This window comes from Camellia sinensis, chromosome 6 (genome assembly GCF_055761805.1).
Source record: "Camellia sinensis isolate YWXY chromosome 6, ASM5576180v1, whole genome shotgun sequence".
Classification (NCBI taxonomy): Eukaryota; Viridiplantae; Streptophyta; class Magnoliopsida; order Ericales; family Theaceae; genus Camellia; species Camellia sinensis.
Genome location: NC_138966.1, coordinates 191,990,872 through 192,018,027, shown reverse-complemented (window position 1 = coordinate 192,018,027; position 27,156 = coordinate 191,990,872). Strand labels below are relative to the sequence as shown.

Here is a 27,156-nt window from a genome sequence, read left to right as displayed (position 1 = left end):
CAAGATTTGTGGAATTTGTTAAATGGCCTATTGAGTAGAATGAAAATGTATTTTTTTGTTAAAAAGAAAAAGAAAAAAAAGGGATTATGGGATCAATGTAGTATTTTTATGTACCATTTGTGGTCAAGCAAATTTTTTGTACTGCGTTGGAGTACAAATAATATATATTTATATATACAAATTAGGATTTAGTTTTTGGAATTGGAAAAATTTTGATAAAATTAGGACTTGACAGTAAAATTAAGGATAAATTACAAATACACATCCTGAGATTTGTTTAAAATACAGATTGTCTCATGTGGTTTGAAAAATTACAAATATCCCTTTATTAGAATTTTTTATTTAACAGAATTAACTACAAAAATGAAATTCATAATTTCTCTCTTATACAATAATAAAATTACCTAAATATTAATTGAAACATATTTTTAAAATCATTAAAAATTGTTAATTGATGATTTATTAATAAAATGAGCGATTTGTTATGAAATTAGAAATCTCGAGAGGCGGCATATAATTTTCAAAATTATAGGAGGCGATTTATATTTTAATCAAACCTCAATAAGTGTATTTGTAATTTATCCTAAAATTAAAAGGACTTTGAAAGTCATGATTTGACTAATTTGGTATTTTAATTAAAGCTCAAGAGGTAGATTTGTAATTTGGTATAATTTTTAATTTTTTTTTAAGATATAGTCTAATATATTAGGAACTAAAATGTAAAAAAAAAAAAAAAATCAAACTAAACAAAAAAAGTTGCTAAAAAATTGTGAAATCGGATCCGCAATTCAACCCGTCAGAACACGAAACGGGTGGGCAACTAAACCCGAAAGGGTCCACGTTTTGGCGGTTTCTATATCACACGCGAAAGATAGCGCGTGAATTCACGTAGCCTCTTCCTCGTGTTAAACGAAGCGCGTGACTCCACTGTAGCTATCATAACGTGGGCAAATAAAAAACAAACAGGAGGCCGTTGATGCCGGCTCATTTTCTCCAGAAAATCTTTCCTCCTATAAAAATGTCTGAAAATCGGAGCCTGAATTTTCTCTCCCACCTACTTTCCCGAGAAAATTATGTCCACAGAGCTCAGGTGATCACTACTCTCTCTCTCTCTCTCTTCCAATCTCGAATTAATTCAGTCCAATCCCTCAGTGACGTGGCTTTTCTTTTTCTGTTAAAACCTATTCACTAGGGTATAAGCGCATATATATATATATATGTATGCATATCTATGTGCTTACGTGTGTTAGGTCAAATTCTTAATCATAGTCTAATTTCACATGTTTTCACAATTTTTTTATTATTATTTTGAACTCTGTAGTTTATACCATGTCAATTCTTGAAGTTTATCACAGCCTCAATTGGTTATTCATGTGTGTGTATACATATCTCTGTGAGATGTTGAATTTTAGGCATATTTGCTTTAGATTGCAGTCTCTCTCTCTCTCTCTCTCTCTCTCTAACTCTTCAATTGGTTACTTACCTATGTCTGTGTATATATCTATGTAAGGTATTGAATTTTATGCATATTTGCTTTAGATTGCAGTCTCTCTCTCTCTATCTATCTATATATATATATATATATCTGAGATTTGCTCTCTGCAGGATTAGCTGTGGCCAGACCTCATTTCGGGTGATTTTATATAGAGCCCAATTTGTCATGATGGTTGTAAATTGAAGTGTATATATAGTCAGTGAAGTAAGGGAATTTATTACTGTAGTATAGAATGAGTAAGTCGCGAAAGGATAGAGGCCTTTGTGTAGATGGGAGTAGCTCTGGACGACGAGGTGCTATTCGAGGGCACAACGTGCCATCAGGTTATCTTGATCATGAAATTGCTCAACTCACAAATCTTAGGTCAGGACCCAATGACCTCCTGAGTCGGGTGGTACAGGGAAAATTAAGGTTACCTATTTCCCCTGTGAAAATGTTGGCTGCTCGAGAATGTAACTCTTCGGGGAGGGGTAGATTCTCATCTGCTGATAATTGTCATGTTTCAAGCCGATATTTGCCCGTCAATGGGCCTCGAAGGATTGACACAATGGCGAGCTGTGCTTATGTTTCACAGTTTTCGGCCAATGGTTCTCTTTTGGTTGCAGGATTTCAGGTAATGCATCTGATATAAAGGTATTGAATTACGGTTCATTTAGAATGATTGACTTGACACAATTGTATTTAGTGGTTTTTGGTCATTTTGTGAATTAGGAAAGTGAAATCAAGATATATAATGTGGATGGTGGATGGAAACTTCAGAAGGACATTCTAGCAAGAAGCTTGCGATGGACGATTACTGATGCATCTCTTTCACCAGATCAACATCATCTTGTAAGTTGGTGGCAATTGTTAAACAATAATATGTGCAGGTATTCGTTTGGGAAGTGTTCCATTCGAACAGTTGGTAATTTTGTAATGCATTTAAGTATGGGTACCTGCTAGAACTGTAGAAGGATATTCTATCTTATGTTAACTTAGTTGCTAATACACATGTTTAACAACTTCTTACTTCCTTTAGGAAGTAGCAACTCAAATGATTCTTATATGACATATGCATATATTCCATTTTTTAAAATTTAATATATACACTGCAAGTCTGATTTATAATATATTCACAAGCAAACTAGTTTTCAACAATTTGAAGAGAATATGGACTTGCATGACTTGTATCGAAAGATATTCATGGAAACTACTTTTTCACAATATTGACTTAAAAACTAGTATAAAATCAATATTCTAAACAACTGGTTTATAGGTTTCATTAAGTTCATTAGAAATCGTTAAAAAATTAAAACCTAGTATATTAAGGTTAAAGTATACATTTCAATTAGTTTTAGGGATTAGCTAGTATCTCATGCTGTGTGTGGATATAGTATTTTTTGTTTAACATTATATATTTTTTAAAATACCCTTGAACGATTGTTTTGGTTGGGAAAAAAAAAAACAGATAGAAGACAGTAGTTTTAAATGTTTCAAACTTCGTTGCAGCTGCGATCCAATATGCATGATCTATTGTCATAAAATAAGTGAGGGTAGGGGATTGATGAGGGATGTAGGTAGTAGGTTTGCAAATTGTATGAAAATGTAAATAAAAGATTTCGTTGACACCATTCCTATTTTTTATTTCTTGTATGTATAACTCAGTGGATCATGGATGAACCTGATAGTTCATACTCTCATAGATGCAGGGGTTCCGTTTTGTATTCATTGTGAACTCCAGGGTTGTGACTTTTGTTCAATTCTTCTGTACACAAACACACACGTGCATACATTTCTCTGATCTTCCTCCCATTTCTTCATCTTTTCTCTTCTAATTGTATTTTTATAATGTGATTCCTGTTGTTTGTTTCTGTCTGATTGTCTGATCCTTTAGTATCATGTTAATGTTTCAATGCTCCTACACAGAGGTGCAAATTTATTTATATTTTCACCTGATCCTCCATATGCGTCTCTTTCTAGTATTTGCTAAGATGGAAAAATATTTTTCTCTCGTCATGAGATTTTTGGCAAGTGAATTTGCTCATAGTTTGTCTCTTGTTACTTAATTGTCTGATTATTTAGCATTTGGTGGTTGTCTAGTTGATGTACTGTCATTGTTATTCGATTTTAAATTTAATGATTGCAGGTTTATGCAAGTATGTCACCTGTTGTCCATATTGTTAATGTTAGCTCTGCTGCAACGGAATCTCATGCAAACATTACGGTGAGTGTTATGAGGACTGTTGTATTACCTTTCCTAGAAAGAGGCCTTAGAAAACACAAGTCTCATTTTGAACCGTCCTTCCTATTACTACTATGAACTTAATCTCTCTTGAGATAAAGATCTATTATGAACTGCTTTAATATCTCAAATGTGTAGCCTGTAAATCTTCTCTTTAGATTCACTTAAAATGGAATTTTGCTAAATGGTGCTCTTTCATGCAGGAAATTCATGAGGGTCTAAATTTTTCTATAGATGATGATGGTGAATACTCTTTTGGGATCTTCTCTGTAAAGTTTTCAACTGATGGGCGAGAGCTTGTAGCAGCAAGTAGTGATGATTCAATATATGTTTATGATCTTGAAGCAAAGAGGCTTACCCTTAGTATTCCTGCACATGCGGTATTGTAGTTCATTTTTTCTTCCTTATTGTTAGAATTTACCATCAACTACCACCTCACCTACTCCACTAAACCTAACCCACTACACCACTACCACCTCACCTACTCCACTAAACCTAACCCACTACACCACTACCACCATCCACTACACCTACATCTATATAAGGAACCGTTTGTAATAGATCAAAAAATATCAATCAATAATACAGTATTTTTTACATGGTATCAGAGCTATAAGATTTAGACCTATATATTGTTTTCCCCCGGCGGGCAGCCGGCCGGCAACCTTGCCTTCGCTGCCCGTTGGAGTTTTTCTATACATACCTTCTCTCTCTCATCTAAGCTAGGGTTTTTCACGATGATGCAACCAGCAACGAGCGTAGTTCAGCCACACCAGCAGAACCACCTTCAATACCAACAACAACAACAGTCATGGATGATTAAGCAGCAGATGTATTACCACCAGCAACAGTCATCGAACCAATTTCCGACTATGGAGCCGCCGGAAAACACCGCCGGAGCAATCGAATCAGCCGAGAAAATCATCCTCCGGTGGGACTCCACGGCGTTGGAGGAAGCCAGAGAGCGTATGATCTTCGATTCCGATCGTCAAGAGATCGATCGATACTTGCAAGCCGTTGATGAGATTCAACGATCGATGGAATCGGTGACTGTGACCGATGATCAGAACAAGGTCAATGGTGCGATGCAGATCGCCATGGCTAGGCTCGAGGACGAGTTTCGTAATATCCTGATTTCACATACTGGACCTGTTGAAGCCGAATTGTTAGTCAAATCAGTTCGATCTACTCCGAGAACTGATAGCACTGGAGTTGATTTTCCAGAAGAAGATTACTCGTTTGCAGATTCGGTGGTGAGCAAGGAAGTTGAAGTGGAGTTTCATGTTGGAGAGAGTAGTAGTAGAAGTAGTAGTAGTTCCAAGTATCAGTCTACTACTAGTATTCGGGAGATCGATTTGATTCCATCGGAAGCCACCATCGGAGACTGCTGCTGTTACTGGTGGTGTTGTTCTGCTGTTGAGCGAGGAAGACTCAAAGATTTTCTAGTACCTAGATTCTCTTGAGGAGAATAAAGAAGAAAAGAGCAAACAACACAGGGGGGACATAGCACACACTGTCACTCTCTCTCTCTAATAATCACCCCACATGCCTCAAGATATTTCACGTGGGTACTCCACCTCCATAGACACATCAAATATTTTATTCACACCCAAAATCATCATTTTCCACCGCCCCACTTTTTAAACATATTATTATTATTATTATTATTATTATTATTATTATTATTATTATTTTAAATATATTATTATTATTTCTTTCTTTTATTTTTTATTTTATTTTATTTTATTTTATTTTTTTTAATAAAGTGAAAAAAATAAAAAATAAAAAACTTTCTTTTATTTTTATTTTTATTTTATTTTATTTTATTTTTTTTTAATAAAGTGAAAAAAAAAAATAAAAAAAAATAAAAAAAAAAATAAAAAAAACAATTGCAACCAATTTACAAATTTGCACAATACACTCATTTTATTCATATCGGGATCAACCCCGATCCACATTTTACAAAAAAAAAAAAAAAAAAAAAACAACAACAACAACAACAAAAATCCACAACAACAGCTTTGTTTTCTTTTCTGCAGACGGCCACCCACCGACCTACTCTGCCGCCGGTCTCTTCTTTTTGCCTCCGTCCTGGGCGGCCCTTGCCGGTGTTGCCTCCGTGTTTCCCACTCCACTGGGCATGATCACTACTCCCTGCTCCTCCACTGCAGCATATGGCGGCCCTCCAAATCGGAACATCACGGTGGCCTTCCGCTTCAGCTCCTTATTTTCTGCTTTCAGCACACTTATCTCTGCTCGCGCATCCTTATACATGCGTTGGAGCAGAGCCAATTGGACGTTTAACTGCTGCACCTCATTTGTCCTACTCTGCAGCCGGTTGGACAAATTTGTGACCGCCGTCATGGTTTCCACACATGACTTCAAGGTATACTGATTGGCCTCCACATCTGACTGCACTGCCATTCTTTGCTCCACCGACCGCATCGGAAAGTTCAACGGAGCAAACTCCGGGGCGCTTGGTTGAGGTTCCAGTGCCACCGCACCAGTTCTCTCTCCTGTTGACTCGTTGAGGTCGGGAAAGAGGGTGAGCAGTCCACGGGAAGACGAAACCATTTTCTGGGCAACAGAGTATTACAGCGTATTACAGAGTTTCTCTCTCAGCAACCGCAGAGTTTTTTCAGAGGTTTTGTAGCAAGTTTTGTCTCTGCCTTAGCCTCAGCATCAACCTTGGTTAAATAGCCAAGGCAGCCACGCGCATCGCGCGCCTCTTGACGCTAGCCGACCAACGGGCGCGCAAGCCAAGGCGCCCACGTGCCTCGCCATCATGTCTGGCACGTCTTTTTATGGATTGGGCACGCCTTTTGATGGCACGCCTTTTGAAAGATTGGGCACACCTTTTGAGGGTGCGACTTTTTAAGGGTCCGACATGACTCTGTAAACTGTCCCGACATAGATTCCGGTTAGTTTCTACAAGGGTCCGACAAGACTCTGTAAACTGTCCCGACATAGATTCCGGTTAGTTTCTACAAGGGTCCGACAAGACTCTGTAAACTGTCCCGACATTGTTTCCGGTTAATTTCTACAAGGGTCCGACAAGACTCTGTAAACTGTCCCGACATTGATTCCGGTTAGCTCCTTCATGGGTCCGACAAGACTCTGTAAATTGTCCCGACATTGATTCCGGTTAGTTTCTACAAGGGTCCAGCAAGACTCCGTAAACTGTCACCACAACTGTCACAATAGTGTCTGCTACAACGGTCCGACATGACCCCATAAACTGTCTTCTACAACGGTCCGACATGACCCCCTAAACTGTCTTCTACATGGTTATGACACCCCCATACAGTGTCCTCTACAACGTTATGACACCACCATCCAGTGTCTTCACCAATGGTCTGACACGACCATACAGTGTCACCTATCCTCTTTTATTTTTATGTATTTTCTTGTTTTGTTACTCTCTCCAAACTCAAGTTGGTTAGTTTCTATCCTCCTTGAGTTTGCGGGGGGCTGTTAGAATTTACCATCAACTACCACCTCACCTACTCCACTAAACCTAACCCACTACACCACTACCACCTCACCTACTCCACTAAACCTAACCCACTACACCACTACCACCATCCACTACACCTACATCTATATAAGGAACCATTTGTAATAGATCAAAAAATATCAATCAATAATACAGTATTTTTTACACTTATAATAAGACATTTCTAGTTAGTCTTTAATGACCAAGGTTTAAGAGGAAGCTTATTTCAGTTGTCTTCTTTTAGAATTAAGTTTACAATCTGTGGATCATGTTTTAGCTTTGTTCTGAGAAAGCGTTACCATTTTTTTTTTTTCATTATGGTCAAAATTGTCAAATAGTTGTGATTCAATGTTTTGTGGAATTGAGAATTCTTCTCAAAGGTGTTCTTGTTTCTAAAATTGAAGTGGATTGAAGCATATTGAGACTGACGTTTCCTGTTACCTCTAAGCTCATTAGGTAATAGGGGTGTGGTGTTGAGAGGTTGAATGGGTCTCACCTGGTCCAATATCAGCAACTCTTTTCTTTTATTTTTTATTTTTTCTTTATAAGTTGATGCAAAGTACTTGTGCATTTTTTTATTACTGGTATTCTGCTTTAAATTTATTTGCACATATCAACCAAGAGATTGTTCAATTTCTACTCCAATTTCTTTTTTCACATTCTGTTATGACTTTTGAGTTGACAAAAATTGCTTCTTTGATCTACCTTGTTATTCTCTGTTGTTTTTCTTGCCTTCCCTTCTGTACCCCTTTTCTATCCTCTACCACTGTAGAGGTGATTCTGGTTTCTATATTTCCAAGTAAATTTGAAACAAAACCATACATACTTGATGTATCTCTTTGATTGATATGCTTTATTTGTTGGTTACCATTCTTCTCATGTGAGCATTTTTGCCTTTTGTGGTGGCTTCCCCTCAAACAGGTGTATGGATGTTATTAGTTACTGACATTTGATGTACATTTTTTTTCTTCTTCTTTTGCAGTCTGATGTTAATGCTGTATGTTTTGCTGATGAAAGTGGCCATCTCATATATTCTGGGAGTGATGATAACCTGTGTAAGGTGAATTATAGAGCTTTCCTTCTAAGAAAATTTAGGCAGTACTGATGTGAAATTCTACTTCATTTCTTCTCTCTCTCTTCTTTTTTCTTTTTCAAATCTGAAAGTTGTTTGATGGAGCCGTTAGATCATCAATTGTTCTGAAAGCTTAAGTTTTAGGAAATGGCCCAACAATTTATATCAAGCTTACATTCTCCTTCACATGCAATCTTGTCTCAAACCTGGAGAGAACATGCACAATGACAAAAATAACATGAGTGATAACAAGACTTGATCCAGGACCTCCTAGAACCAAAACCCCAAATCATTGCGACCACCTACAAGCCACAGGTGTGGCCAGCGGGAGTTTAACATAAGACCTCTTGACTAACAATGGGTCCCAATGACAACCTTTAACTGCCGGGCTAACTTGACGGGTTTGTGATATGGACATTTAGCACTGTATTTTAGTGAGGATTACTTCTTGTGAGTTATTTTATTTGTTAGATTTTTGCTTATTGCTTTCAAAATTTTAATTTATTTTTTAAAATTAGAATGTATCCTCCAACTCATGATAAGATACAACCATGATATATAAATGTAGAGTTTGAGACGCAATACAATACACCATTCTACAAGAATGGTGGTGTGTAAATCTGGGAGATGATATTTTTAGGGGTTTGTTTCAAGTTTGATCCTTGGTGTTGTTTCATCTTAATAGTTTGCAGATGCCTAGTTTGGAGAACAACAGAACCCAGGGTTTATGTTTCCTACAGTGCTGTGGTGTGAAATCGATTTTAATTTTACCATTTGTCATATATCAGATGAATAGAAATTGTGGGCCATTGACTCGGTGTTATACTCCCTAATATGGTCAAGAAATGCTTTTGAAATGCATTCTCATAGAAATCACTTGTCAGGACCTCTGGGATTTTTAAGAATGTTTAGATGCAATGAAAAGGGGGGTGATTTATTGCAGTGGCAGTATAATTAATCTGTGGTGCTGCTGGCTCACAAGCTATTGTTGTTTTTCTTTTAATCATGCCTTCCATTTATTTTACTAGGAATCTTGAAATAAAAATGTTTGGTGTGATTTGACATTATTGCAGTAGTTCTGACAAGTCTATTTGGTTAAGGGTCTTTCTGCTAGATGATAATTTATTACCTTTCAGGTGTGGGACAGGCGTTGTTTCGTTGCAAAAGGGCAAGCAGCTGGGGTCCTGACGGGACATATAGAAGGCATTACTTTTATTGACAGTCGTGGAGATGGCCGTTATTTTATCTCGAATGGAAAGGATCAGGCAATCAAACTTTGGGATATTCGGAAAATGTCTTCTAACGTCACTTGGTACGCTTCTTTTGTTGCTTATGTTTTGCATTCGTGTTTACTAATTCTCAACTGTACTCTAGTGATTGAACTGATTTGATTCTCTGATGAGTAATACAAATTTATATAATACAGTAATGGAGGAGAAGTGGAGGAACCTAATGTCCTATTGTTAACTTTCAATTCTTTAAGTTATCCAAAACATGCCCAGTTAGAGAGAAAATTTAGAAAAATAAAATAGCAACTTTGAAAATGTGAACTTAAGGTTGTTGGCATGAATTCTGGCACTAACTTGTATGATGCTCAAAGACAAATTTTAAATTTTACTTAAGGATCACTATATGAAAAAATGTCTGCATAATGTTTAATATTTATAATCCATGTTCTTTAGGTGGGATCTCATGTTAGATATCATACGTATTTGCTGCTGGTCAGTTATATGCTAAATCGTTCAAATATGTATATGCTTACTTGACTTGTGCCGTTGGGATCTCTTGCTTTTTGGCTCTAGTTCTTCCTGGGGCATTGACCTAGAGGAATTTTTAGGAATGATACATCTTACATACTCTGCTTACTCCAAAACTTGGGTTTCAACAGGCTTCCTTTGCTTAATGTTCAATCTAGGGTGTGGCAACTTGAGTGTGGTTGGGGTGTGTCAAACTATGGTCTCCGCTGAAGCTGGGGATTTATATGTAGTATAGTAAAATGATTGCTTTGCTAACTTGAAAATTTCATTGATGCAGCACCAGCAAAAGCTTTAGGGATTATGAGTGGGATTATAGATGGCTGGAGTACCCGGCTCATGCAAAAAAATTGAAACATCCTAATGATCTGTCATTGGCTACATATAAAGGTCATTCAGTCTTGCGCACTCTCATACGCTGTTACTTCTCCCCAGCATATAGGTAATTCACTGATAATTTCTTCTTGTAAAGACAATTTTATTTCATTTCAGTCTTATACTTTATAGAATGTCAAAATGATTGTTATTGCTTCTATGAAAATTTTGAACTCAAATCTAGTTCACCAAGTGATGATGATTGCTCGTCACAAATATATGCCCCTGAATCTTTTAGCTCTTATGACTCACACTGGCTTAGTCAGACTCAGTCTAGTGCACCAAATACTGGTCTATTTCTTGCAGGTTATTTGTCTGCAAACATCCAAAGTGGATTCTGGTTGAACGATTTTGAATGATTTGGCCCGTGAAATTGCCTTTAATGTTATCCAGCTGGGGTCTGAAATTTATTTTATTTTGTTTTGCCCTTTTTTTTTTTTTTTGGATTCATTCTAGTTGGACTGCAATGCTTGTCAAACTGGAAAGAAGCGGCAGCCTATTGGATGTCAATTTTTGGCCTATAATTTTAGATCATTGGTTTTATCCAATGTAATTGGGTTTTATTTTGACAGGGTACTGAATGGTGTACTATATTATCCGAAAGTGTTGCCAAATGGATTGAAGTTTCTAATCTTGTAATGCCTTGTCCCTTTTTTTGCAGCACTGGTCAAAAGTACATCTACACTGGATCTAGTGATTGCTCTGTGTATATCTATGATCTGGTGTGTATTCAAATTTTTCATTGCTCTTCCAAAACTTAGATCTTTTTCTTTCTCTAAATTTTTTTGTTGAATTAATACACTAGGATGAGTAACTGGAGAATGCGGCCCTTCTTAATTGGCTGCCTTCTCCATGCAGCATGTCATTTTTGTCATTGCAAATGATCAATCATGCTGCAAGAGTGTAAATAATAAGACAGAGGCCACTTTGGTTGGACCTTTTCATTTATTCATGCTTAGTTTGTTGCAACAGAAAACGTTTTCTACATTTTTTGGAGTTTGGTATTATGACAAATGGAAGTCAACGGAAAACAGTTTTCATGGTCAATGGAAAAAAACTTATTTGAACGGAAAATGTTTTCTACTTTTGAATGGTGAAAAATGTTTTTGGATTAAAAATTTTACCAGTGTCACCAAACTACCAATGCTGCTGCCACTACCGCTGCCGCAGCCGCTGCCACAACCACCTCCACCACATTAGTTTCAAGGTCACAACCAAACATAAGAAAATGTTTTTTGCCAAAGCAAACGGAGCAAACGGAGCGGTGGTTAACACTCCACAATGAGGCTTGAAAATTCTAAAGATTTGCTTGTTTTCTAGCATAGGCTGCCAGCCCAGGCAAATGTCCACAATAGAGGCCATCAAGTTGTTTTTTCCCTTCTTGCTATTCCCTCTCATACTTGACCATTGTTTGTAGGTGAGTGGAGCTCAAGTGGCAAAACTTGACTACCATGAAGATCCAGTGAGAGACTGTAGTTGGCACCCATTCTACCCAATGATTGTCAGCTCATCATGGGATGGTGCAATTGCCCAATGGGAGTTTCCGGGGAATGGTCAGCCACCAGTTGCCTCGCGACCGAATAGACGATGGAGGCGACATATCTATTGAATGAATCATGGTTTCACATCATTCATCTAGAAGTTAGGAGATGTACTTGCATCAGTATATTGTTGTTGTATAAGATGCTTTTTTTTACAGCCTCACAAATTGGTGTCAGTATATTGTAATTGTATAAGATGTTTTGTTTAACAGCCTCACAAATTGGTGTCATCAGTATAGCCAAATGTATACCCTTCTTCTTCTTATAAATGTTGTTCAGTTTCGTTTTCATTCTCTCCCTTTCTTTTTCAAGTTACCATGGATGTAGGTTGCCCCATTTTATCCCTGGGTTAAAATCTTCCAAACTATGAGGTTTCATTATGGTTGTTGTATATGGTTTGCCTCCCATTGTGGAGGAATGAGGATTTAGAAAGAGGCTATTTGCCCTTATATATATACATATTTATCAAAATATAGTGTATGTTTAGCTTACTCTTAAAGGTGTGTCAGGAAGGGGTGCAGCTAAGGGGCGGGAGGAGGTGAAGGTGAACTTGCAACAGGTGACGAGTGATACAAATAAAGACTATACTGTCCCTCTTGGAGGCTTGAATCCCCAACCCCAACCTCTAGTACGTGTGAGGGTTGGGGATTTGCAGCCTTAGTGACTCTATGTTTTGAGATTAGACTAATAAGTGATGATTTTCATGGTTATGAACCTTGTCAACTTGTCTTTAATTTTGTATACATGTGCATGATTAGATTAACAATGAGTGATCATCATTATATGCACAAATCTATATAACAAAACAAGAAAGTTTTTGAAAATTTATAAAATGTATCAGAGGTACATTTCATATCAGTGGCTGAGATGATTTCTAATTAACATCTAACGGCTGAGATGAGATGAAACATATAAATTATCTATTTAACAGGCCTTGTAAGATAAATAATTCAAATTATTAAGATAGATCCACAATAGGCAAACTACAAGATACATTTTAGAGGAAATATTATTTTGCCCCTCAAACTATTACATGTTTTTCAATTTAACCCCCATACTTCGATTTATTTCAATTTAGTAATGAACTTTCAACAAATTGATCAATTTAACCCCTGCTGTCACATTCTGTTTATTTATTTATTTAAAAAAAAAATGTGATTCGATCGTGTGGATATTGATATCCGATTAACTTGATTTTTAGTATAGACGATCTACTTGAAAGGTCTTACAAGATAAACGATTAGAATTATCGAAATAAGTTCACAATAGACAAAGTTCACCGTGCAGGCTGTACCCTTTCAAAATAATTTTTGTTGTTTACTTTAGGGTAAAATACAAATACACCTCTTGAGGTTTGCTTAAAATACGAATTACCCCCTGTGGTTTGGAAAATTGCAAATACCTCATTGTCAGAATTTTTTATTTAACAAAATTAATTGAAAAAGTGAAATTTCTAACTGTTAACCTATACAATAATAAAATTATCTGAATTATTAATTAAAATAAAATTTTAACATTATTAAAAATTGTTAATTAACTTGATGATTTATTAATAAAAGGAGGACCTATTTGTTATAAAATTAGAAACCTTAGGGGCCATAATGTAATTTGTAATTTAAGTAAATCTCAGGGGGTATGTTTGTAATTTATCCTTTACTTTATTCATTTACTACTGTTAAGCCCGTGATGTGTATGGCTAATGTAAATATATTTTTGACATATTCATTTTATCTTAACAAAATACAATAAAAATCACTATATAATGCATAATAAATGCAAAAGATTAAAAATTATGTGAAATATTGATAATGTAATGACAAATTGTAAATCACTAAAAAAAATTAAATTATTTCAAAATTAAATGCAAATCAATCCAAATAATAATGCAATTAAATATACACTAATTTTTCATCCATTTAAACCAAAAAGTAATAATAAAAATTCTTTGATGATGAAATATCATTACATTCATTTCATACGTTCAAAGTTTTTTGCAATAGTTGCCGAATATAAAAGGCCACTAAACAACAGGGGAAAAAAATTAAAAATAAGTTAAATTATGAGTAAGAAATTAATAAAACAGAAACAAATTATATTAGTAGTCCCTACATTTTATCTCTTATATCATTTTGCTCTCTACACTTTTAATTTAATCAATTTTGACTCTTAATTTTAAATTTTGTGACTCTTAATCAATTACTCCTACTATTTCTAAATTTACATAGACATAAGGTTACCAAAATTTCACGTCTCTTCCATTGTATAATTTTTTTTCCAATCTAAAAAAATGTACTCTATTGATTGGTTTTCCCTCAAAAAAAAAAAAAAACTTAAATTAAGAAAAAAATATACACATACATACTTTGATTTTCAAATAGTCACATGATCGGTAAAAATTCTAAGTAAATTCTCTATATCGATAGTAAAAACTCTTTTCGATTCCTCTCACATTGTAGTAAAAATTCCTTAGGATTCCCTTACGTCATTATTATAAGGATGTTAAATCCAAGATTATCATTACTTTTGCTTCATCTTGAGAAGGAAGCTTGGTGCTCTTATTGTACAGAGCTAGATTTAGCCAGCTATAAAAATAATTTTTTTGTATTTTACATTTTTTTTTCATTTGTACAAAAATAAATATAAAAAAACTTTATTAAAATAAAAAAAAGATATATACAAAGAAATTGGCTAAAATAACCCAACAACAACTCATGTTAAATAGAGAATATGAATATCCATGCTTCACTTAAAATATGCGGATCATATTCATAATTTAATTTTCACAACTCGCTTGTTTTTCAAGCTAAAATCTCTGAATAATTTTTTTTGAGTTTCTATTTTTTTCCCCATATACTTAAAGAATTATGTTGTGATTGTGTTTTAAAGAAGAGAGAAAAAAAATAAATAAATTGAGGGCCTAATATAAAGCTCTCTTTCCATTGTTATATTTCCTAAACTTTTTAAATATAAATATATAAGTCTTTGAAGTTTGGTATGTATAATCATATAGATCATGATTCCAATTAGAATAAGGTAATTCTGGGAATAATAATCACAAAATTTATGGAAGCAATACTAATAAATTTTGGCAATGATTTAGAGGATTTAAAAACTACCTTAATTTATATAAATTATATTTTGAGCTAATCATAAAATGACATGTGTATTTTAAGTGTTATAAAATTTAGAAAAATTGAGAAAATTAGAGTGAGACTTTCAACTTCAAAGATGCTACAACACTTTTACTTATATTATATAATAATAATAAGATTTTATCATCTACCAATACTCTATTAATTTAATTGTTTACACGAATGATTTGTTCGATAAATTTTACAAAATAAATGATTTACATATAGAGATAACATGAATTGCGTTGTGAAAGAAGCACGGGATAAAATGATATATAATTTATTAAAAATGCGATAATTATATTTAAATTTTTTATATTTTGTCTCTTGTAAATAAAATTATATATATAAGTTTAAGTGTTTTGTTTCAAATATTCCTTTACTATAACATATAGTATAGATAAATTAAAATTGTTGTATTAACAATTAATAAATAAAATTATACTTTGTTCTAATATATAATTAATAATTAAAAATGAAATAGTTCTAATATTTCACTATTTTAGAATAAAAATATATGAATTTTAAAAATTTGTCATATTGATTTTCGAAAGGGAAATAATTAATAAATTTTAAAAACTTAATGAGTAAGAAATAATCATCGTAAAAAATAAAATTTCTAAATGCTATATCATATAATAATAAAATTGGTTGAATATATAACAATTAATATGTAACCATCTTAATTTTTTATATAAATATTTTACCTAATAAGTCTTAAAATAAGAAGCATTGAAATTATGGAAATTAGGCCGCGGATCACTCCTCCCTCCATATTGTACCACTTTATAGTTTCGTTACCTTTTACCTAATTCTCTTTCAAAACACGCAGTTTTTGCCCCCCTTTCCACACAATCTCTCTCTCTCTCTCTCTCTTAAACATGACCGAGTCACAGAATTCCACTTCCAAGTGTTACTTTGGTATCCTCCGCTGCCTCCTCCGCACAAACAGCCTCCTAACCCACCCATTCGATCTCATCACCGACCCCACCACCACCATCCCAACCACCACCACCTTCGAAAATCCAAAAAAGATTTCAAAACCCAAGTCAAGACCCCAGGAGTAGTCGCAAGACTCATGGGTCTAGTCAAAACATCACTATCATTTCGCGAAGTTCCAACCTTTCTCCACAAAGTAGGTGGAAATGGAGAGAACAAAATGGGTTTGAGTTCTGACATGGATTCAAAAGATTTGAAGCAGAAAGAGATGAAAACAGAGAGAAATTGAGATAATTTGAGAGAAAGTTTGAAAACAAGAGGAAGGTTTTTAGAAGAAAGGAAGATCAGCCAAAAAGGGTCTGTGGAAATTGTTCTTCGAAGGTTGACAATGTTAATTTGGATTGTAAGAATAAGGTTGTTATTGTTTAGAGAGAACCTCGTGCAAGTTTGAGAGCGAAAAAAAGTGGAGTTAAGAATGTGAATCAGAAAGAAACAATGAGTGAATTGAAGATTGGGAACAAGAAAAAGAGTCAAAACAACAAAGCTAAGAAAGTCCAACAACCCGTGTGTGTTTTGGAGAATTCAAGTCTTGTTTCAGTTCTTGATCTTCATCATCACAGTTTCAGTCCTCATCATGAGTCTACGTCAGGTTTGTTTTTGGAACGACCATGTACTTTTTTATATTTTGTTTGGTAGTTTCTGTGTTTTAATTTGTTTCGTTTTTGTCTTTCATGTTTTCGAAAACAGAAACTGTTGTGTTCCAATTTTTACCAGAAAATATTGTCCTATTATAGCGAAGTCTGACTAACTTCATGCAGTTGTTCTTTTCATCTCTGATCTATGAAAACATACCATTCATTTTTTTAAAAATAAGTCTAATTTTAGAGTAGAGTATTTTTTTTTCTTTTTCTTTTTTGTGTAAAAATAATTTTTAAAAATTAATAGTACTTATAAAGTTACACAAACACAATTAGATAGGAGTAAATTTAGGATTTAGAAAAATAAATCAAGTTCCTTAAAATTTTAACTCACCAGTAATTAATATTTTTTCATTAACAATTTGTTATTCATATGGATTGAAAAAAAATTACCTATATTAGTTTAATGTGATAAATAAAATTTGTAAAATTTATTATATTTTAAAAAAAACCTTAAGTTGGTCAATGTAATTTACCAACAAATTTTTGTACATAAAATTTCACAATAGTGATATGTCTTGTGAGATATTTTCATTTCAAATGAGAAAATTTATTATCGTGCCTTTGAATTTAAAAATATAACTGTCACATTATTCGGAATAAATTTTATATATAAAATCTTTGTATGTAAATCAAATTTTTTTACTAAAAAATTGAAGGTTTCAAAAAATAAAAAATAAAAAACAATTTGACAAACGAGTTTATCTTCAAAAAATGAAAACAATAATACGAGGTATCATCATTATCCAAGTTTGTAGTCTTATTTTGTATGTTTGTAATAGGACACACAAAGGTGTGGGGTTTGATTTAAAAATTTTGCAAATATCATTTTTTTTAAAAAAATTTCTTTATGCGATTTGGTAACAATGCATATCCCTATTTTTCTTCGAAAAATCAGAATTTATCTCCTTTTTTTTTTTTTATAAATTTATTTTAAATTTTGATCTTTTTGAGTTTTTGGAGTTTGGTTGCACAATATTTTAAGATAAATTTAGCATTTTAGATGAGATTCATAATTTTGGTCTTCCTATTGCATGTTGTATAGCGATCCCGGTTTTACTCCGACCTTTGTTGTGTTCCGAACTCGGATTCAGCGATTGTATATTGTTGTCTATGTCTTATTTCCTTCCTTTAATTTTTTGAATTTGAGTTTTGAGACTTGTTGGGCGAGTTTGGAACATGTTGGTTGTCTATTGGTACAAATGGTTGTTGCCCAGATTTTGGCCTCTTCGCTCGAGCGAGGCTTCTTGTGCTCGAGTGAGTCTTGTGTAGTTTGCTTCTTCACTCTAGCGAGATTTATTATGCTTGAGTGAGAAATGAGGGTCTTCAGGTTTTCTCCCAGACGCAACTTTTCTGGGAAGGTGAAAGTGCGTCGCTCGAGCGAGGCTTCTTACGCTCGAGTGAGCCTTGTGAAATTGTTTCTTCGCTTGAGCGAGACTTCTTGCGCTCGAGCGTGCGTCTGCGTTTGTGGCAGACCTGAAGCTTGGCATTGTGCGCTCGAGCGATGTTTCTTGCGCTCGAGCGAGGTCACTTGTTGTGTCTGGTCACTTGAGTGACAACTCCTTCACTCGAGTGAAGACCCCATATATCAGTTCGCAGCAGCGTGATTTTATATCACTTTTTGATCTCTTTTTAACCCAAAACCCTAATCTGGCTGTCTCTCTCTCTAGAACACACTCTCTCTCTACAAATACTCCATGATCTTAGGTCTCTCTACCCTACTCCCTTTGTATAAAAGATAGAGTATCGCGTGGGCTTCCTTTTGATCTGAAAAGTTCACGTTTGGGGCATCTCCAAGTTTCTCCTTCTTTCTCTTTGAGCTTCTCCATTTGAGGTAGGGATAATCTACTCTTTAATATGATTTTTAACCTTGATATTTGTCATTTTGTATAAATGATGGGATTTGGGAAGATTTGGGTGAAGTTAGGGTTGGGGTGTTGATTTTTGAAAGAGGGGTTTCCACATTTGGTACCATAAGTGTATGAAAGGTCTTGAACATGGTATAACTTGGGTATAATTGATGAAATTTGGTCTTGGTTATAATATTTGTGAAAGGGGAAAGATTGCCCTAGTTTGAATTAAATAAATTATTGGTGTAAATAACGAAATTGTTATGAGAAATATGAAAGTGAAAGAATGCACAAATGAGATGTGTAGTTGGATTTGATAAATCACTCACCTATGGTAAATATGATAAATTATCTGTTGATGGATTTATTTATCTGTTTAGAAATATTTGTTTTGGGTTATCGGTGGAGGATAGTTGTGATTGTTATACAAACTGCATGAGGACTAGGTAAATTGAAACTAGTCATATGAGTATTGTCATTGAATATGACGCTTTGATTAAACCATTGAATATGTGTTTTGATTAGTCATTGTATATGACAGAGTGTTTAAATATATTGTATATGTATCATTGTTTGGGAGGAGATAGGGGATGGACTCCATTAATTTGGCCAGAGTGTCCAGTGTGAAAGTCCCAAAATCTTATATATATATATATATATATATGGGTGCCGGTTCCCTCAGACGTGGTTTCGTAAAATGGCAAAAAATAGAAGTATTGGATTGATGAATGTATTAAATTGTGAACCATTGAGTTGTAGTCTTGTATTGGTTGCTTTGATAATAATGAATTTGGTTAATTGATTTACGCGAAATGGAAGAAGGGAAATGATTTGAAATTCTGGTTATCTATGTTGAATGACCTTGAAAAGAATATGTGTTGATTAAGAATGTTGCACATTTATCTGATGCTTATATTTTAGTTAATTCTCATATATGGTTTAGCATATCTCTACTAGGCTTTGGCTCACCCCACTTGGGACACCATTTTCAGGTACAGGTGACATGCCGCCTCCAAGGACGTAGCTTGGGAGGTCAAGGGGCTGAAGGCTCCATTTTGCTATTTGTAAATTCAAGCCAAGGGCTTTATATGTAAACGAGTTAGGACTCTCCTTTTGTTGTAACCAAGTGATAAATTGGAAAGCTGTAAGCCCGTAGGGCACTTACTTTGTTGTTATCAGTTAGAACTACATGCTATAGTTTCAGGATGTATATTTATGATAATGTAAGACGTGTAATACATTTTGTAAAGAAGACTCTGATGAATGGAAATATAATATTTCTTTTATGCGTATGGATCTTATGTATGATTGATTTATATAATATTTGAGGGTGTTACATGTTGTTTCAATTCATTGTTTTATTTGGTTTTGTTGATTTGAAATCATGCATACACAGTTTGCTTACATCTCTGTGCATAGTAATATGTATGTCATCTTGGAATGATCATCTAGGAACTAGGCAAATACAAAGACAAAGAAGTTTACCAAAATTGGCATCAGATCATAGTTCTTATAGCGGTGGCACCACTGAGGAAGATTTGGTACGTTGATTTCATGTTTTGTATCTATATTTGAGCTTTATGATTTGAAGTATTAATTTTTCACATTAACTTTTGAATAGTCATTGCGAAAGCAAAGCAATGCTGTTTTTGTGACGTGTCAAACACTCAATAGTGGTTCTTTTTTATTTGGTTATACTAAATTTATGAATTTAAATTTCATTTTGCATATGCAGTTCTCATGTGAGTTGTGGAGTAAGCTCTTCTAGACGAGTTACTAGCACCCCAACAAAGAAGTTATTAGTAGAAGAAATGTCAAATGAAACGGAGTCCAAGAGACGGCCATCGAGTGTTATTGCCAGATTGATGGGTCTTGATGAGCTGCCTCCTCAGCAACCTCTTCATAGACAACATAAAGGGTTCTCGGAAACTTATTGACAATGGACTGCATCGGTATCATCGCAAAGGGATGGAAAACCATATGAACACCAATCAAATAGGAAAGACTCAATGGCGCAGCAAGAATGTAATGATAAGTATGAAGTTTTGGAAACATCAAAGGTTGAGAGAAGTAGTTACCCAACAAAAAGGACTACAAACTCAAAGCTGTCTGAGGCAGAGATGGCATTCATTCAACAAAAGTTTATGGCTGCAAAATGTCTTTCCACAAATGTCAAGCTTCATAATTCAAAAGAATTTTGTGATATGCTTGACATGCTGGATGCCAACAAAGACTTATTGATTAAGTTTCTTCAGCAGCCAGATTCCTTGTTTACAAAGCATCTCGTTGATCTGCAAGGTGTTGCTCTTAGATCAAAATGCAGTCACATGGCAAATGTGGACCCATCAAAATTGGATAAGTATGAAAGCAGTACCATTGGTTGGAAGTCAGAGAAAGGGATTTTACAATGCTCTCGTCAGAAACATTATGATGGTCTTTTTACCCACTTCTGCAATCATCGTGGTGCTCAAAAACCTCTTAAATCACCAAACATTCAATCAGAAGGGAAGCATGGGAGTGAGACAAACATTCTCCCAACACAGATTGTTGTTCTTAAGCCAAATCTTGAGAAGATGCAGAATGCTACTAAATCTGTTTTATCAACCAGTTCTTTTCATGGTAATTAGTCAGATTGTAGGAAGCACTGGGAATATCGAACTATTGATACTGGTGAGGGAGGACATTGGGTTAAGAAAAACTCATCTAATGATGATGCAGATTTTTTTAGGCCCAAGTCTAGAGAGCCCAAAGAAAAAGCTAAGGAGATTACTAGGAAAATGAGAGAAAGTTTACGTGGTGAGCCGATGGATTTGCCCTCCATTTTTATGGGATATGCTGGGGATAAGAGCTCATATAATGTGTTTGGAAGTGATTCTGGAAGTGAATCAGAACTGACAATATCGACTCTCAGAAAGACCTTTCACTGGAGTAACCGACCTAGACCTTCATCATGGCTTTCAACTAAGTCATCTGTAAGTAGGGAGGCCAAAAAGAGACTCTCAGAGAGGTGGAAGATGTCCCAAAGGTATCAGAATGTTGGAGCAGTTGGCAAGGCTAGCACTCTAGATCAAATGCTTTCTATTCATGATACAGAAATGAGGCTAGAGAATTTTTATCCAATGACTAGTTTGGATGGATCCAGTGACAGATTTGTTAACAATGATGAAATTGCTGAGTGGGATAGTCCTTTGGGTATTAGTAGTAAGGATGGTTGGAAGGATAGTATTAGAATTTCAGCCAGATCAAGATCTTTTGTTGCTTTATCTGTTAGCTCTTGTGGCCCTAAAACAAACATGCAATGTGAAACTCTTGACCAGGATAGTTATTTGATGGCTGGAGAAGCCATGAATCGGGGTAAGAATAAGGCAATCAGGAGAAATTCCAATAAGAAAGAAGATTCTTCATCCAGAAAAATAAGATCCAACAATAAGAAATCTCAATCCTTTTGCCGCACCTATAGTGATAGTACTGATTCCTTTGGGGAAAAGCAATTTAACCTATCTCAGGCGGAGATCAACCTTGGAAAGAAAGATCCTACAGAACAGAAGTCTTTAGTTTCTCAGATGCGGACTCATAACATCAACAATAAAAGTTCAATTAATGATGTTGAGGTGGATGGTGGACATGCGGATATGTATTCTGAATCTCTTGATGGGGAGTTGCCCTCAAAACCATCATCTTGTTTGTTAGGAAATCCTATTACTTCTACCCCTGGTCCAGAGGATTCAAAAGCTCAAGTTTGATTTACTTGACTAATAATCTTTCAATAGTTGTTGACACAACATGGATGTAGTATTAATATCTGTGGTGGTCTTATCCCCTTTCTATACCCATACCTTATGAGGCAAAATAGTTCAATTTTCTTAACATTTATTTTATTATCATTTGTAATATGGTTGTATTTAATGAACTTGTGCATTGCTTGCTTGTTGTCCTTCATGTTTGTTGGATTTTTTTAATGTGTACAGAGCATCAATATCTCATGATAAATAATTACATTTTGTTATAGGTGCATTTTATTGTATCTTGCTATATGGTTAGATACATGATATGTATAATTTATGCATTATGTTGATTATTTATTTATTTTTATTTTTTAGAATGGTCAACTTTTCCTTTAAAAAGTTCATATGCTATTGCTTCAAACTTCAAATATACATTAATATTAAAGAGACGGATTAGAAACTTTCTATTGCTCTTTGAGAATGGCAATAGGGTACGCTCTGGGTTGATCATCCCTTCCTCAATCTTATCGTGGAATAGAGGTGATGCAGCACATTCAGGTTTAAAGCAGTCTAAATTTGGTCATAGGTTTAGGTTTAATGAAAGAATGATAAGGAATGTGTGGGGTTTGGTTGTGAAAGGTTTGGGCTCAAGGGGAAAGGAATTTTGGTGGCATAATAAAAGTTGTTTAAAGGCTGTAAACTATAATCCATGAACATTAAACAGAAAAGAAGGAAAAAGAGGAAGAAAACTAGGAATCAATCCTAGAATCCCTTAGGCATCACACCTAGGGCTAGAGTTGCAATTCACAAACCGAAAAGAGGATTCAAAACTCTAGAAAATTCTATATAATTTGATCATTGAATTAGAAGCAATGCATAGCATAATATAGAATTAGAGGAGACTTCTTTAACCAAGTAGAACTAGGATTTACCAAAAAAGAAAGAAAACTAATAAAAAAATTGACTTCCAAAACTTATCTAATACTAAATAAAACTGTTAAACAAATTAAAACAATACCAAGGCTCATGGCTCAGCAAAACAACCCATTCTTGAGACCAATTCCAGAAATTGTGCAAATTAAAAAAATACCCAACCCTAAAATAGAACCAAAGCTCACATAAAACATAGATATGAATAGAGAGAAGACTCAAAATTAAATTATTCTAGTTCCCAAGTGGGCCCAGCATCATCCAACACATGCCAAATCAATGTTTGAGCATTAGAAGCATAATTTCTACATTGTTTATAAACTTAAGTATTGTGTTGCCAGTTGTCTCCATCAAAAGGGGATCCAACTTGGATTTGACACAAACCACATTAGTGTGGGTTTAGAGGACAAGTCAACAAATTTTTTCCTTTTATTGGGCGGGTTGGGGGGAGCTTTTTTTCCCCTGTAATAATTATATGAAAATCATTGGAAATGATATAATTATTGACTCCATACGCGTGAATTCTTACCTCACGTAAGCTAATGTTATGGTGGACTGCCATTATGATGAACATGTAGAGTAATGGAGGTAATTGATGATTGATTTATAGGAGGTAATCCTTTGTTGTGTTAACTCTATTGGATTTAGGACGAATACTTGTAGGTTTATGTCATCATTTATTGAAATGAAGTTGTTTATTGTACAACTTTATAGAGGGAAACAATCCTTACCCACATTCCTCTCATTCCACTAATTGTTTTCTAGTTTGAGAAACACTTTAGTGAGCTAATCCCTTGCAAACAATTGGTTACATTTCATGATTATGGTTGAACCTAGCATGATTTTGTCTATGGATTTATTTGTTATTTAGGCCTTGTTTGGAGACTGTATGTTTTAGCCAAAAAGCCAAAAAGTCACTGTAAGTTGTCACATCACTCTCTTTACTTTAATGCACATCTTTTTGTAAAAAACCAAAAAGTCACTAAAATAGTCTATTTCCAAACGAGGCCTTATTATGCTATACATTAATTGATTTTCTTTTTCTTTAAGTGATATTCTCGAAAGTAGGTATGTGGTTTTAGGAGGGAGGATGACAAATATTGTTGTGTTATTATACAAGTAAATTTCTTGGTTGGCAAACCTATTTAGACATGTTCCATTGGATTCGAATATGGTTGTCTTCTTTTCTTTACGTACTTCCTAGTTGAACCTATAACCTCCACCACAAAATCCACCCCTTTTAAATGAAGAGGGTGGGGAAAGTAGCAGTTGTTGTTGATGTTGTTTACCTTTTTTTTTTTTTGGGGGGGGGGGGTGTTATTGTCATCCATATAAAGAGTTCATTTGGTGTTGGATTTCCAAATTGGTGAATGCCCTATGATTTCTTGCAGTCTCATCAATTGGATCTTTTGATGAGGCCAAAACTAAAGATAATCCATCATATGTAGTATGGAGATGATTGAATCGTCTGCATTGTGTCCAAATCATCTGGACACCCTTCAAATAGCCCCTTGGCGCCCCTTGGCTTGCTTGTTGACTTATAAAGATCAGTTGTAGCAAAGGTGACTCTGATGGACTCTCACTAAACAATATTGATGGAGGGAGTTTTCTCTTTGTGAACAAATGCAATATTTTTAAGATAATAATTGTGTGTTCAAATAAATGTTGATTTAAGAGTGTTGTATTGATTTGGTTATCAAGTTTCTAATTTGTTGGGCCACAAATGATTTTGCCAAGTTGAGTGGGTTGCTTAAAGAACTTGGTTCAAGATGACAGTCCTTAATAGTGATCTTATTTCTCCATGTCAAAGTCATGAGACTATGAAGGCTGTCTATTAGCCTGCAAGATCTACTATTTATGTTGGAACTGCAATTTTTAGTTAAAAAAGGAAAACAAACTTCTTGTGGTTCCATTTGAAATGTTGTGATTCTTACATATGGGCCCATTTACTTGGATAGGATAAATTTGATGATAATTTAACAATCCATTATAAGACCGAGTGCATCATCTTAGTTTGAGGCATGAAAGTGCGGATACTTGAAATAGGTTGTACATGTTGGATATGCATGGATATGTATCCTCAATTTAATTTACCTCAATTAGCATGTGCATGAAGGACTCAATTCTGGTTGTTACATAGAAAAATGCATCCATGAGTGAGAAATACGAAGGAGGAGATAGACAACCCAAGTTACGTGAAACATTTGTTTTGTTTGGATGATGAAAATTGAAGGCAATTCATTTTTTCTAAGAAGCACAAGCATTTCTAAGAAGGTAGCGTGTCACCAACACGACACAATAGTCGTAAGACACTTCCTAACTCTTAGATACACATGAAACACATTACAAGTTTAAATAAAATAATTTGGAATCCAATGATAAAATAAAACAATATAAATTTGCATCTAATTTTCTTCTTTTGACTTCAAACATTATTATATTTTACTTAAATATTCTTATATCTGACATATAATAATTTTGTATCCTTGTATATGACATATAATAAATATATAAAATTATATATTTTGCACGTGGCCCCCCCACATGTCATGTGTACATTTTTTGAAAATTTTGTGTTAGCCTGTTAATGTCGTGTCATATGTCTGTATCCGTACTTCTTGGCCTTTGCTGCTATCACGAGTGCTTTTCAGCTTGCCTTTTTATGTTGCCATGTGATGGATGTTTTGATATTTTTGGAATCATTTTAGTAATATTATTTTCACTAAAAGAAAATTCAAGCTATTTTATTGATTTAAAAAAATATTAATATTAAATAATAATTCAAAATTATTGCTATTTTAATGGGAAAATTACAAATACTCCTTTTGAAGTTTGCTTAAAATACTAATTTCTTGTGGCAGTTTTGGAAATTATATCCTACTCTTAAAATTTCTAGTCGAATAACAAATAAATTTTGGGCAGAGCCTGCGAGTGTGGCCTCAAAGAGTTGATAGCACCTAGTAAGAGTTGAACCTGAGACCTGGAGGGAGTATACCCCCAGGCCCCAAGCTGCTCCCACTAGCCCCACCCCCTAGGGTTGTAATTTTCCCTATTTTAACTCTATAATAATAAAAATATATTTTATTATTAATGTATCCTTCTTGTACCTATATCTCAATTTCTTAGATTTTGAAGAATTATGATACTTGTATCCATATCCATGCTTCCTAGTGTCACGCCCTCGAAAAATACATATAAACCAATCATTCATGACATCCATAGACATAGGAGAAATAAACATGTATTTCATTTATCAGAGTATTCATTACAAAAATATTACATGTTGACAACAAAAGTATGCCCTACAGGCTTACAACTTTTCAAGTCAACACTTGGTTTCAACAAAAGAGAGTTTTGACTCTTAACATATTAAGCCCTTGGCTTGAATTACATGTAATACAAAAGATAACTACCAAAATAAGCCTTCAGCTTCTAAACCTCCCAAGCTACATCCTTGGAGGCGGCATATCACATGTACCTGAAAATGATGTCCCATATAGGGTGAGCCAAAGCCCAGTAGAGATATGCTAAACATAATATGAGAATTAACTAAAATATTTGCATTTGATAAATGTTTAACTCATATAAACCAACGTACATTTCTTCCATAACCAATCCATATTCAGAACCATATTTCAATTCCTTTCCGTTTCATTATCCAAATCAATTTATAGATATGGTTCATTGTTTATCCGAACAGTTCAAAATGAGACTACAGCTCATACTATCAACACTTCAATCATAATCAATTCAAAATGAGACTACAACTCATATCATTAACATTTCAATACTTCAATCATCTACGTTATGCAAACGTATATAAGATTTCGGGACTTTCACTCAGGACACTCCGGCCAACTTAATTATCACTGGAGTCCATCTCCTATCTCCTCCCAAACCGTGGAGTACATCCCTTATCTCCTCCCACA

At 34.5% G+C, this 27,156-nt stretch overlaps 2 protein-coding genes across 3 annotated transcripts; both read left to right on the top strand.

Moving 5' to 3' along the window:
* Window positions 1-935: 935 nt before the first annotated feature.
* Window positions 936-12,244, top strand: LOC114278657 (LEC14B homolog). Of its 2 annotated transcripts, none has more exons than XM_028220749.2 (10): window positions 936-1,090; window positions 1,606-2,108; window positions 2,207-2,326; window positions 3,621-3,698; window positions 3,920-4,096; window positions 8,195-8,272; window positions 9,421-9,596; window positions 10,319-10,480; window positions 11,075-11,135; window positions 11,831-12,244. In XM_028220749.2, exons 2-10 carry the CDS (start codon window positions 1,728-1,730, stop codon window positions 12,020-12,022), a joined length of 1,425 nt encoding a protein of 474 aa, XP_028076550.2. In that variant the 5' UTR covers window positions 936-1,090; window positions 1,606-1,727; the 3' UTR covers window positions 12,023-12,244. The 2 variants fall into 2 exon arrangements, with proteins under 2 accessions (XP_028076550.2, XP_082731839.1); XM_082875713.1 differs by lacking the exon at window positions 936-1,090 and adding an exon at window positions 1,295-1,510.
* Window positions 12,245-20,581: 8,337 nt separating this feature from the next.
* On the top strand, window positions 20,582-22,315 carry LOC114278643 (uncharacterized). Its single transcript, XM_028220731.2, has 2 exons — window positions 20,582-21,191; window positions 21,291-22,315. Exons 1-2 carry the CDS (start codon window positions 20,582-20,584, stop codon window positions 22,313-22,315), a joined length of 1,635 nt encoding a protein of 544 aa, XP_028076532.2.
* Window positions 22,316-27,156: the final 4,841 nt, after the last annotated feature.